This window comes from Diabrotica undecimpunctata, chromosome 5, assembly GCF_040954645.1.
Source record: "Diabrotica undecimpunctata isolate CICGRU chromosome 5, icDiaUnde3, whole genome shotgun sequence".
Taxonomy (NCBI): Eukaryota; Metazoa; Arthropoda; class Insecta; order Coleoptera; family Chrysomelidae; genus Diabrotica; species Diabrotica undecimpunctata.
In genome coordinates this window covers 102,008,520-102,022,484 of record NC_092807.1, presented here as the reverse complement: position 1 = coordinate 102,022,484, position 13,965 = coordinate 102,008,520, and the positions used below count along the sequence as shown (strand labels likewise).

The following is a 13,965-nucleotide window of genomic DNA, read 5'->3' as shown; positions in this document are numbered from 1 at the left end:
ACTGTGTCTATTTGTGGTGATTTATTGATATTATATTTTCCTTGGTTCCTTGGTTCTTTATCCGTGCGTCATTACAAGTCCTCACAGACGACACTTAGTCTAAGGATTAGCAATCCCAGTGGTGTCCTAACGTTGCCATGTGATCAATTTCTTTTACAACTTAAACTATAGAACTAAAAATGTCCTAAAATACAGGGTGTTATATTTAAAGAAAGAGCCGATGACGTCATCACTGTAATGTGTATCACCTTGTATAATGAAATTTTATTGTAAAATGTAGAACATTAAATTTAAAAATCGACGTGTTTTAGATTTTTTTAAAAAGGCCCATTTAGGAAATATCGAATTTATTCCATACTTTACGGACACACTATATATATATATATATATATATATATATATATATATATATATATATATATATATATATATATATATAAACTAAGGAACACTCGAAGAGTGGTGGGTTTTTCGATCAAAGTGGAGAAATAAAAGACAAAGAAGGTGGCTACTGCATCTATTTATTGAAGACGTTTCGCTTTCTGCTTAGAAAGCATCATCAGTTCATCTAAAAAGAACAATATGAAAAAACCAAACATCCAAAGAGAAGTTAAAACATGTGTGTTACCTTAAAAAGACATGTGGCAGTCAATGATATTAAATTTGTGGAAAATCTTACGATAATGGAACATTCAGAGATAAACTTGTATAAACAATTATTGGAAACTAGGTACAGTTTACAAATTAACAAACTTAGCACAGCAAAAGAACATATGATAATCATACATGTATATAAAAATTGTTGTAAAAAACTGAAGTAAAAAACATTAAAATTGATATGTAAAGAACTAGAAAGATCACTAGCACTTCCAACAATGTATTATCAGTTAAATTTAATTTTGACTTTAGGTAACATTATTAATTAGTTGAGATTAAAATTTAATATTTAAAAGTAAAATGAAATTACCAGTCTTTAGCTTACTGAATGCTGCAGGTAAATGAATTAACAGGTGTAACACTCACGCCAACAACGTGAAGAGACAGTGGCCTCGAGGTCAAAAAGTGACAGAACAGCAAGGCGAAATACCAACATCTAATGCAATAGAGCGGTACATTTAAAGATTATGATAAATTTGGGTGACAACTTGTCATTAGAACTTAAAAACCAAAGAATGAAAGGAAAAGGTGGTTAAGATCACTATTTTCCCCCAGTGATTGATTCAAAACCCAAAAACAAAGCAAGCGATGTCAATCCAAAATATCATTTTACATTTAAATATTATATTTTAATCTCAACTAATTAATAATGTTACCTAAAGTCAAAATTAAATTTAACTGATAATACATTGTTGGAAGTGCATCTCATGATCTTTCTAGTTCTTTACATATCAATTTTAATGTTTTTTACAATTTTTATATACATGTATGATTATCACATGTTCTTTTGCTGTGCTAAGTTTGTTAATTTGTAAACTGTACCTAGTTTCAATTAATTGTTTATACAACTTTATCTCTGAATGTTCCAGTATCGTAAGCTTTTTCACAAATTTAATATCATTGACTGCTACATGTCTTTTTAAGGTAACACACATGTTTTAACTTCTCTTTGGCATATATATATATATATATATATGGCAATATATATATATATATATATATATATATATATATATATATATATATATATATATATATATATATATATATATATGCCATACAATAAATAAATTAGCCGTCATATTCGTTTTAAATTTGAAATTTTTAAAAGTTTTAAAGTGAAAAGTTTTTTCCAAGGTTAAGCTATTAGCATTTCTAGCTTTTCGCTCAATCTTCATACTTTCGGTCATCATTCTCCAGATTTAAAACCTTGGATTGTCATCTTCATCTATCCTATCATTGGTAGGAATTAATAAATGCGAAATGTTTTAAATTGGTACTAATTTTGACTCTTAGCATAAATAAATTTCCGTTTGCTTTGAATCTGTCGTAATGCTAATTTTCTTATTACCTATACTATTTTAGTGAAACTCTTCAATGATTCAAGAAATTTTTGTGGTTTCCTTACTAGTGCAAAATAACTCTAATACCATATGTAAACGGTATAAAAAGTGACGCATTTCATACGATATTGTATTTTTAGTTTCATCTCAAATTTTTATAATTAGTTTAGTCGAACATTTTTGCTCGACCGTGTCACCTAATTAACAATAGTGTATCAATTTGATGTTTTTATTTCGTTTTAAGCGTATGCTGTGTTTGTGTGTCATTGCACATTTGGATATGTTTTTATAAATAATATATAAAATGTAAGTTGTTATTTCTTATAATTATTATTCGTAGATAGGAAATTAGTATAGAAAAATAACATATATATATATATATATATATATATATATATATATATATATATATATATATATATATATATAAAATAACGATGTATGTATTATATAGTAGTAAATACAGGTAGGGCCGTGTAAAAGACAATTTCAAAAACTCCTATTTTTGCAGTAATTTATAAATGTTAATAACCAATGTTCGGATTAACCCCTAATGCTCACCAATCGTTAGAGCATCATAACGATCGTTATCTTTGACCTTAGCAATCTCGTAAGGACCTAAGAACTTTATCTTGAGTTTAAGTCTGGGGCCGAACTGGGTTCGTTTTATTGCAACTAAATCTTTGTCCTTATAAGTTTTTGCTCGTTTTCTTTTTGAATTATACCCCTTTTTGTTTTCAGCTTGTACCTTACATATTTGTTCTTTACATCTTTATCGAAATTCTTTTCTTTCTTCATCATATATTTTTATCACCTCTTCCTCTATGAGTTCTCTGATTCGAATGTCTTCTTTATTTTTCATTTCAAGACAACTTATAACTTCTTTCGTCCTTGTCGACTTCGTCGGGTAAAGCCAAACAATTTTGGTAAAATCGTCTATAATTACAAGTATATGCTGATAAATTATTACTTGTAGACTGCAATGGAACCAAATGATCTGCATGGTATGTATGCAGTGGACCGTCTAGTTTTGGTATGCGGTTTAGTGTTTCTTCTTTTCCCCCCCTTTTTCCTTCCCAGTATATATGCTATACAGTTCGAAATAACATTTTTAACTTTTTCTTTCATCTTTGGTATATAAAAGTCTTTAACTATTACTTCCTTAGTTTTTTTCTCAGAAAAATGTCCTACCTCGTGACTTCCTATTATCTTATTTCTCGGTACAACTAACAGTTTTAATCCATTGACATACTTGTATAATATAAACCTAAGTAAAAATCTTCATATGCTTCTGTCAAAAGTATTTGTTTTAGTAATAATATTTCATTGGGTTTAATACATTTATTTAAACATACTTTTTAACAAAGTCTCCAAGAATGCAAGAATCAACAATGTCCCAAAACCCATGTTCTAACCACGATACACTCAACTAATGTTCTAACAATGATCTTGACAAGTAGTGACAACTGACAAAGAGTCTCCATACATTGTGCCTAGAGCCCCGTGACCGTAATCATAACCTACTGATATGACATCTTTCCCCTTACATTTGATAGTCCTTAAAACGCACTGGAGGCCTTTTGATTCTAGCACTAGTTCTATTTTCAGCATTCATCTGGAAGGTTGAAGGTTCCTCTACTCCACAACTCTGATTCCCAGATGAGGAGTTTAATAATCTATCATTATGTGCGAAATCAGTATTCTTCTTTATTTCCGCTTTAACTAGGGAAGGCCTCAAGTGATAACTATTTCGCCTGACCACTTCCCCATTTTCTTTCTGCACTAAATAAGATCTGGGTGCCTCATCTATTTTTTCCAAAATTTTACCTGGTCTCCATTCTCTACCCTCTCTGACACCTACATTCTCTCCTGGCACTATTTCTCTTCTTACCTTGGTGTTTCTATCATAATAATTTTTATATTCGTCTCTTTTTGCCTCTAGCTTCTCCCACTCTTCCTTTAGATTTATGTCTTTGTGCTTTTTATTTGATGGTAGCTTCGATCTAAGAACCCTGTTAGTCACTAATTGGGCCGGTGTTTTATCTGTTCCATTTATTGGAGTATTTCGATACTCCAGGAGCGCCATATCTAAGTCGTCACACTTTCTAAGCATGTTTTTTGCAATTTGAACGGCTCGTTCTGCCTGCCCATTAGATCGTGGATAGCGGGGACTGGACGTTACAAACCGAAAATCCCAGTCTTTAGCAAATTGCTGACAATGCCACGAATTATAAGGCATGTTATCTGATATGACTTCATAGGGTATTCCATGTGTTGAAAAAATTTTCTTTAACTCCTTGATGACCACCTGAGAAGTTTTTGAATTAATTTTCACTATATCAAGCCATTTAGAAAAATAATCGATCAGAACTAGATATGACTGTCCACCATAATCTAATATATCACTTGCTACCTTTTCAAAAGGTGCTTGAGGTAACTCTCTAAGTAATAGTGGTTCTTTAGCATTGTGACTTTTAAATATCTCACACTTGCTACAATTTCTTACCCAGTCTTCTATACTTTTGTTCATTTGTGGCCAATGTAATATCTGTCTTGCTCTCTGTTGGGTTTTCTGAATGCCAAAATGACTTGAATGCAATAATCTTAGCATGCTCTCTCTCAATATTTTTGGGACTATAACTCTGTCTTTGTAAAATATTAGTCCGTCAAGTAAATATAGTTCATTTCTTATATAATAATAATACCTAATTGAATCGCTTACTCTTGACAAAGTTTTGGGCCACCCTTGTATACAATATTTCTTTACTAGTTTCAGATCCTCATCAGCATCCACTTCAGTCCTAAATTGTTCTCTCTTCTCATCAGTCATGTCAATAGTATGAACTATTTCTGTAATAAATTTATCATCATCCACTTCATCTTTTATAAAATTCCTTGATAATAAATCTGCCACATGCATGAACTTGCCTGGCTTAAATTTTACCTCTATGTCATATTTAGATAATCTTACCCTAATCCTTTGTAATCTCGGCGACATTATGTCCGCAATGCCTTTATGCATTAATGCCTCCAAAGGCTTATGGTCAGAATCAATTTGCACTTTCCTTCCATAGATAAAATTGTGAAATTTATTGCATGCATAAAGGATTGCCAAGAACTCCTTTTCAATTTGACTCATATTTGACTCTGCTTTCGTTAGCGCCCTAGATGCAAATGCTACTGGTCTGTTATTCTGTAAGAGACAGCACCCCAAGCCATTACTACTACTGTCAGTCTGTATCACGGTTGGTAACTTCTCATTGAAATTGGCAAGCACACTACTTGACATAATTACTTCTTTTATTTTATTTAGTGTATCAGAATGTCTATATGTCCATACCCATGCATTACTTTTTTTTAAGAGTTCTCTTAAGGGCGTGGAAATCTCTGACAAGTTTGGAATGAATGCCCTTAAATAATTTACCATTCCCAAAATTTGTTGTAATTCCTTTTTATTTTCTGGATCCTTCAATCTTCTTATCGCTTCTACTTTTTTGTTGTCAGCTCTCATCCCATCTTTATCAAAGATATGACCCAAGTATCTAACACTTTCAACGCAATATTGTATTTTGTTTGGGTTAAATTTCACATTTAGTTCTCTAGCCCTATCTAACACCTTATTCAGTGTATTATTATGCTCTTCTATTGACTCACCACAAATTAATAGATCATCGAAGTAGACTATACAACCTGGAATATCTGCAAAATTTTCAGAATTTAATTTCTGGAAGTATTCAGGTGCTATGTTAAGACCAAATGGGAGGCGGCAAAATTTATATGTGCCAAATATAGTGCCAAAAGCACATAAATTACTGGATTGCTCATCCAGTTCTACTTGGTAAAAACCCTCCTTAAAATCTAGAACTGTAAAAAATGACTTACCCTGTAACATTGAACGAATCTCATCAACAGTAGGTATTATACAAAATTCCCGTTCCAATGCCTTGTTCAGGTCACGAGGATCTAGGCAGATACGTAAAGATTTATCAGTTTTCTCAACAATTACCAGGTTACTAAGCCACTGCGTAGGACCATCAACCTTTGCTATGATTCCTCGCTTTTCAAGATCAATTAGTTGATTATTAAGTTTAGGCTTGATTGTAAGTGGGACTCTACGAGGTGGCCTAGCCACTGGCACTGCATTTTCTTTAAGCTTTAAACTACATTTTTTCTGAAATTTACCTAAACCTGAAAAAACATCCTTATTCATTTCTACAAATTTTTCTTTAGAATGCAGTGTTATGTTATCAATTTTATTAATTAAATCAAGCTCTATGGTAGAACATAAACCCAAGATAGGTGTTGATCTTTCCTTTACAACAACAAAATCTAATAAATGATCAATATTTTTATATTTACAGACAAGTTTTATTATACCCAAAGGAATGATCTTAAAACCACCATATGTCTCAAGTATGACCTTAGTTTCTTTTAATTCATTAATTTTGCAAACTTTTTCAACAAAAACCTTGGGTAAAATGTTAACCTGTGCCCCTGTATCTATTTTAAAAGGTATATCAATGTTATTAATTTTTAAATTTTCCATCCAGTCTTTATTATTTTTATTCTTAATTTCATTAACAGTGATTGATGAAATCATGAAATCATCTACTTCATTATTTTCACTTTCTTCCACTTGTACCTCTCTTACTAACCTACCATGATAACACACTTTATCAAAATGCCCATATTTACCACACTTTCTACACTTTTTTCCATATGCTGGACACCTCCTTGGTCCATGGACACTCCCACAGTTTCTGCAGTTAAATTCACCTCTAGAAGAACTTGCACCCCTGACTGTTTGGATTGAATTATGCCCCTGCTTGACTTTACTTCCAATTGATTCAATTTTCACCTTCTCTAAGCTGTTCTGAACTTCTTTTATTTGAGCTTGGGATACTTCATGCATTTTACATATTTCAATAGCTTTAGTCAGATCTAAATTAATTGTTTTTAACATGCTTTGTTGTGCATCCTTACTATTGGTGCCTAATACTATTCTATCTCTGACCATTGAAAATGCTTCAACACCAAACTCACAATTTCTTACTTTATTTTTTAAATCTGTTAAAAAGTGGTCAAAAGGCTCTCCTTCTTCTTGAATGCGCTTATAAAACAAATATCTTTCATAAACCACGTTTTTTCTAGGGGTAACATAAGACTCAAATGCTTCCAATACATCTGCTAGCTTTCCTTGTTGGACCTCTGTTAATTCCAAACTGTTATAAATCTCAATGCCTTCTTCTCCAATTAAATTGAGTAAAATTGCTACCTTAACTTCATCACTTTTACCACTTTTTCCTGATGCCATCAGATATATTTCAAAACTTTGCTTAAATCGTTTAAAATTTTCGGCCACATTGCCTTCAAATGATAATGGATTTGGTAACCTTGCTTCCATGATTTTTGTTTAATTTCCACTAGACTGCGCCAAGTAATAATATTTCATTGGGTTTAATACATTTATTTAAACATACTTTTTAACAAAGTCTCCAAGAATGCAAGAATCAACAATGTCCCAAAACCCATGTTCTAACCACGATACACTCAACTAATGTTCTAACAATGATCTTGACAAGTAGTGACAACTGACAAAGAGTCTCCATACATTGTGCCTAGAGCCCCGTGACCGTAATCATAACCTACTGATATGACAGTTTTATCGCCTTGATGTGCTCATCTTTATCATTGAGCCACTTTAATTCTTTGTATTACACCATTTTCTTCTGTAACCGTTAAAACTTTTGGATACCGGCTAAGAGTATCCACGTAAGACATCTGAGCACCTTTTCTATGCTCAATTTCATACTGGTACTCCTCTAGCATCAGTGCCCATCGTGCAACTCTTGTTGTAAGGTCCTTCTTGTCCATAGTTCGCTTAAAGGCGTCACAATCTGTAACAATTTTGAATTTGTTCCCAAGTAAATATATTCTAAACTTCTTTACTGCTCTTATAATAGCGAGTACTTTTAGCTCGTAACCGGTGTACTTTTCTTCTGCAGGTGTGTTTTTTTTACTCATATAATATATTGGACGAAGGAATTGTCAATAGATCGCTGTAGTAAACATGCTTCATAACCATGCTGGCTTGCTCAGTGTGAAGTCCCGTATAAGCACCTTGTCGATAAATGTGTAACACCGGCTGACCTATTAGTTTTTCCTTTAGTATTTCAAAAGCCTTCTTTTGCTTATAGTCAAACCTAAATTCTTCATGTTTACATATCCGGCTATAAATTTTCGAAAATAACCTGTAAGACCTAAGTAAGATTGAACTTGTTTCTGAGTTTTAGGTTCAGGAAATTTCTTTATTACTATGACCTTCGCATCACCTGGTTGAATTTTTCTGTCTTCTACAACAAATCCTAAAAATTCTACCCTTTTCTGCAGCAATTGGCATTTCTTCTTTTTAATTTCCAGTCCATGTTCTTGTGCTAATTTCAATACTAATTTCAATCTATATATCCCTTCTATATCAGCGCTCAGAATGATAATACCATCCATATAATAAATTACGTATTTTTGAGCTATCAATTCTCTAAAAATGTGAGCAATGAACCTCGGAAATACTACTGGGCTGTCCCCAAAATATAAGGTTTTTTTTCTTGTTGTCTAGGGTTTAATTAATGGCCACGGGTCGATTCGAATTATAACAAAACACTCTATTGTTTGACTTGTAAATTACAGGAATATAGAACTAGTGTAAACGGTAACTATAACACTATTGAAAAATATGAACACGTCTTTCGTCGTACGTCGTCTAGTGATTGCAATCCTACATATATATATATATATATATATATATATATATATATATATATATATATATACATATATATATATATATATATATATATATATATATATATATATATATATATATATATATATATTATACTTGTTGGTGCTTGAAGTAAACAGTTTACATCAATCGTACATGACATATTACAAGAAAAAAGACCGGTCTTAAGATCGGTTGTCACTCGACACTGAGGAGTAGGCAGATTGAGACCTCAGTGCCGAGAGACAGTTCTTGCAATACAGAACACGATACTGGTACGTCTCGAGTGAGGGGAGTAGGCAGATTGAGACCCCGAACTCGAACCGAACCGTATCACTCTTGATAATGGCTCCAAAATGGGTGCCGAAACGTCGAGTAATAAATTCTCAACGCGGTTCTTCCCGAGAACTAAGTAATTTTCATTCATCTGACCGCGGAAATTTATCCGAACATATATATATATATATATATATATATATATATATATATATATATATATATATATATATATATATATATATGTATATATATAAATATATATATATGTATATATATATATATATACATATATATATATATATGTATATATATATATATATATATATACATATATATATATTTACTCTAAGAAATAAGAGATAGAATAAAAAGCTTGCAGATATGTTGATAAAACACCTATTAAGGCCATTCGGCCTTAGAAGAATCAAAACAAATATTTAACAAATGTTTATTAGATGGAAAAATACCGAAAGAGTGGAAAATGGGCTATTTAAACCCCATATATCAAAAGGGAAACAAAAAGGACCCCAATAATTATGGGAGAATATGGCATATGAAACTTCTGCAAGGATGCTGACTGTCACTAACTTTATTTAAATTATAGATATATGACACACTAAAAAACTGGAACAATCAATGTGGATATATGGGAGTAAAAATTGATGACAACTATATCCAACTATTTTCGTTTGTTTGTCGATGATCAAATAATTAGCAAAAGACAAAGACGACATCTTCTACATGATAAAAAGCTGGTAGAAGAATTTGGAAGCTGGGATTTGGAAATTAATTATGATAAAACGCAATACGACTGGAAACACAGTAGAAGAGCTGGATGTGAATAACAACTCAGAAAACAAACAAATGAATATCAATACTTGGGAGCAACAAATATAGGATCATATGAAATTGATATAATAAATAAGATACAGAAAGAAAAGACAATAACACGACAACTACACTTGATTTTATAAAATTTTATGTATTAAATTAAAACACCAAATATTTCAAACATTAGCGGAAAACTTATGGCTCAGAGATGTGGATGACAAATAAAAGAATTAGAGAACTACATGGCGAAACAGATAAAAGAAAATTACTCTGGTATGGACATATGCGAAGGATTGGCGGAACAAGAATACCTCTGGAAAATTGGAAATTGAAACCAAAAAGAAGGAGGAAAAGAGGACGTAGGTACTAGATTACAGTGAAACGGACAAATAAAAGCAGAAATGAAAAAATAGACTTACTGATAGAAGATAATATGACTAGAAGAAATGGCGATTGGGATGTGGTAAACGGCAAAAATAATAATGTGCTGTGTAAAGCCACGGATAAGTAACTAAGTAAGAAACAAACAAAAAACTTGTATTAGAAAAATACAAAGATTTACACAAAAAGTTTTTGTTTACTTTTGCGATTTTAATGACCATGAGATACTGTTATACTGTATACCTATTCAAATTGTTAAGGTAACAGCTGAGCTGGTCGCTCTAATAGATATAATTCTGAGAAGATACTATGTAGTCCCTTAATCAGGTCTGTCGTAATAAGCAATATCGTAACATTCAATATTTTTGATAAGGCGGCCAAACAGTATTCAGCCGGGACCTTTGATTTTAATCAATACAGTGGGTATGTTGTTCTAAACGACGTCGATATAAACGGTTTTAACTACAATCTTTTTTTTTATGCTATTTGGTTCTTAGACTTCAAGCTTATCTGGATTTATCCTGTAAATAACGGATGAACTATTGCTGCCTTTTCGATATTCATTAGAACTTTGATCTCGTAGTTTTACTCCTTGGTCGTTTTCCCATCGATCTTCTACTGTCCTACATGCAATTTCAAAATTCACAAATAATGAGGAATAAATACCAATTTCTCCGCGTAAACAAATTTGTCCATATAATGTCTCCATATTTATAAGAAAGATTTTATGAAAATTTATTCAAGAGATTGTTTTTTATTTTAATTTTTCAGTAATTAGCTTTTTTAAAGTTTTTTTTAAAATCTTTTAAGTAGTTTAAAAAACGTAAATATTAACCGACGGAATATTTTCAATATTTCTAGCAAATAAAGATAACATTCGAGCGTAGCAACAGTATGGTATTTACAAAAAAGGATTGTAACGCTTTTTTACTTACTTGATACATTTATGTTTATGGTTGTGAAAATATTCATCGTTCTTTTTTCTTTTCTTCACAAAAATGTGAATTTTTTTTGGGGCCACTTCGTGGCCTCACAAATCCAAATCGGGACGAGTCGCATCCACTACCGCTCTTTATCTTCTACGATATTGTGATTCCATTTCCCATCGTTGTACCCTAATCCTAGACAAATTTGTTTCCACATCATCCTTTCATGTTCTCCTGGGATAGTCTACTGATCTTCTACTATCTGTTTTTTTTTAAATACTGTTTTTAATACTCCGTTCTCCTCTTGTCTTACCACATGAGCTGTCTGATGTGTGATTATGTTTTTGCAACTATACAGAGTCACCAATTCACCATTCTGGCTTCTTTTGCAATCCACTGTTATCTCACTTCTTTTAAGACTGAATATCATTCTAAGAACTACTAGCTTATTTATTTCTAGTTGGTTGAAGGTCCATGTTTCACTTCCATATGTAACAATTGAACGTTAGATAGTTTAGATTGTATATTTAACAGTCTGCAGTTATTATTGTTCTGAGATCTCTTTTTCTACTTAGTTGTTATCTGTAATTTCCGATACAAGATACTTAAACTCCTTTACTACTTCAAAGTTGTGATCATTAAGAGTTATATTCAGTCTAGTTCGTTTTTTGTCGTCTCTGTAGAATGAGCCACTGTATCTATGTCATCAGCAAACTCTCTGTCAACCGACAATTTTACTTATTAAACACACACACACACACACACACACACACACACACACACATATATATATATATATATATATATATATATATATATACAAAACCACCAGTTTATTAGGGCTGCAGTTAGAAGGTGGGTCGAGATGTTAGAGAAACTCTTTTGACTTTTTGTCGAGCTTTTGGAATGGTTTTATTCCTTTTTCAAGACATAGTCGTTGAGATTATTTATATAATAGATAGTAATAGAGATAATAAGGTCTATAGGGCGGCCTAGAAAAAGGTGGAAAGATGCAGTCAAAGAAGATCTAGAGAAAATGGGAGTGCGACAATGGGAATTACTGGCACAGGACCGACAAACACGGAAGGCAATAGTAAACGCGACAAAGACTCACGAAGAGTTGTAGCGCTATTGATAATGATGATGATGAATAGAGATAATAAACTGGTGGCTTTGTTTATATTGACAGTCACTAATATCCTGTATTTCTTATATATATATATATATATATATATATATATATATATATATATATATATATATATAAATATATAAATTACTGAGTTCTCGGGAAGATGCCAATTTAATGCTCGACGTTTCGACACCCTTTTTAGAGCCATTTTCAAGAGAGACGGTTCAGGTAAGCTCAGGAGTTGGGATACTCATTTACAAGAAATTTGAAAAAAGTGTAAATTATGTATGTACATTATATTAACCACAGAATACTCAACATGGATATTAGTAAAATACATTTAATATCAGTGTATGGTCCAGATATAAAAAAAAACCGAAAAAGAAACTGAAGCCTTCTACAAAATATTACAAGATCAAATAAATACAATGAATATACATAAAAAGTCATAATATTAGGCGACTTAAAAGCAAGCATAGGGAAAGAAGTATTAGAAGGAATAGAAGAACATTTCAACGAAGAGACAATAAATCAAAATAGAGAAGCACTAATTAATTTCTGCGTCCAGAACATCATCATCATCATTGGCTCCACAACACATGGTGGGTCTTGGCCTGCTCAAGGATAAGTCTCCATTCTCTCCTATTCTTTGCCTTGGCTTTCCAGATTGGTACTCCCAACATTCAAGTCTTCCTCCACCTGATCCTTAAATCGTGCTCTGGGTCTACCTCTCCTTCTCACTCTATCTATTCTTTGGTTATAAATATGTTTTGGCGGCTCCATCTCATTCATTCTCTCTATGTGACCTAACCACCGCAGCCGGTTTATTTTGATGGACCTAATAATATCAGGTTTGTCATACAGGTGGTAAAATTCAAAATTATAGCGTCTACGCCATAATCCGGCCTCCTGTACTCCTCCATAGATATGCCGGAGGATTTTACGTTCAAAGCATCTTAAACGTTCTTCATCGCTCTTTGTCATCGTCCATGTTTCCGACGCGTAGGTGAGGATGGGCTTGATAAGAGTTCTGTATATCACTAGTTTCGTTCTTTTTGTAACTAGGCTTGTTGTTAATTTTTTTTTTAATCCATAATAGGCTCTATTTGCCAGATATATCCGTCTTACTCCTTCGAAAGTATATGTTCCGATCGTTAGATCTTCGGGTTGTGCTGCTTGTATATAATTTGATACTTTCATATACTTCGTATTACTAGTGTTAACCTTTAGTCCCATTCTTTTTGTTGTTGCTTCAAGCCCCTTGAATGATTCGACCACATCCGCCTTTCTTCTTGCAATAATGTCGATGTCATCTGGGTATGCTAGTAATAATTGTACGCTGCGATTAATAATAATTCCTCTGGCTGTTATTCCAGATTCTCTCATCGCTTTCTCTAGTGCAATATGGAATAGAAGGCATGATAGGCTGTCTTCTTGTCTAAGTCCTATCTGAGACTGGAACCTTCTGGAAACTCCGTTCTGCACTCTAACGTTACACTCGACTCTTGAGAGGGTCGCTTTTAATAATTTTACTAAGTGTACTGGTATGCTGAATTCTATCATGGTCTTGTGCAGTGCGTTTCTTTAAACACTATCATAGGTACATCTAAAATCAACAAACAGATGATGAGTATC

At 32.4% G+C, this 13,965-nt stretch overlaps 2 protein-coding genes across 4 annotated transcripts in view; one reads left to right on the top strand and one right to left on the bottom strand.

The window, feature by feature from the left end:
- LOC140441579 (uncharacterized) overlaps positions 1-13,965 on the top strand; it is a 31,803-nt gene that overhangs the window by 1,232 nt on the left and 16,606 nt on the right. Inside the window, exon 1 of one of the 3 annotated variants that reach the window (XM_072532403.1) lies at positions 2,194-2,306. The exons of the other annotated variants lie outside the window; for them this stretch is intronic. The gene's annotated coding sequence lies outside the window, so the exon portion shown is untranslated. Of the gene's footprint in view, positions 1-2,193; positions 2,307-13,965 lie in introns of those variants that run through there. 3 annotated transcript variants of the gene reach the window in all.
- Positions 8,166-8,504, bottom strand: LOC140442395 (uncharacterized). The gene has a single exon (XM_072533468.1). The coding sequence runs from the start codon at positions 8,502-8,504 to the stop codon at positions 8,166-8,168; it is 339 nt and encodes a 112-aa protein (XP_072389569.1).

Bases quoted from the DNA above. Each gene is read 5' to 3' on its own strand.
- LOC140442395 (XM_072533468.1), bottom strand. From the start codon at position 8,504: ATGGATGGTATTATCATTCTGAGCGCTGATATAGAAGGGATATATAGA.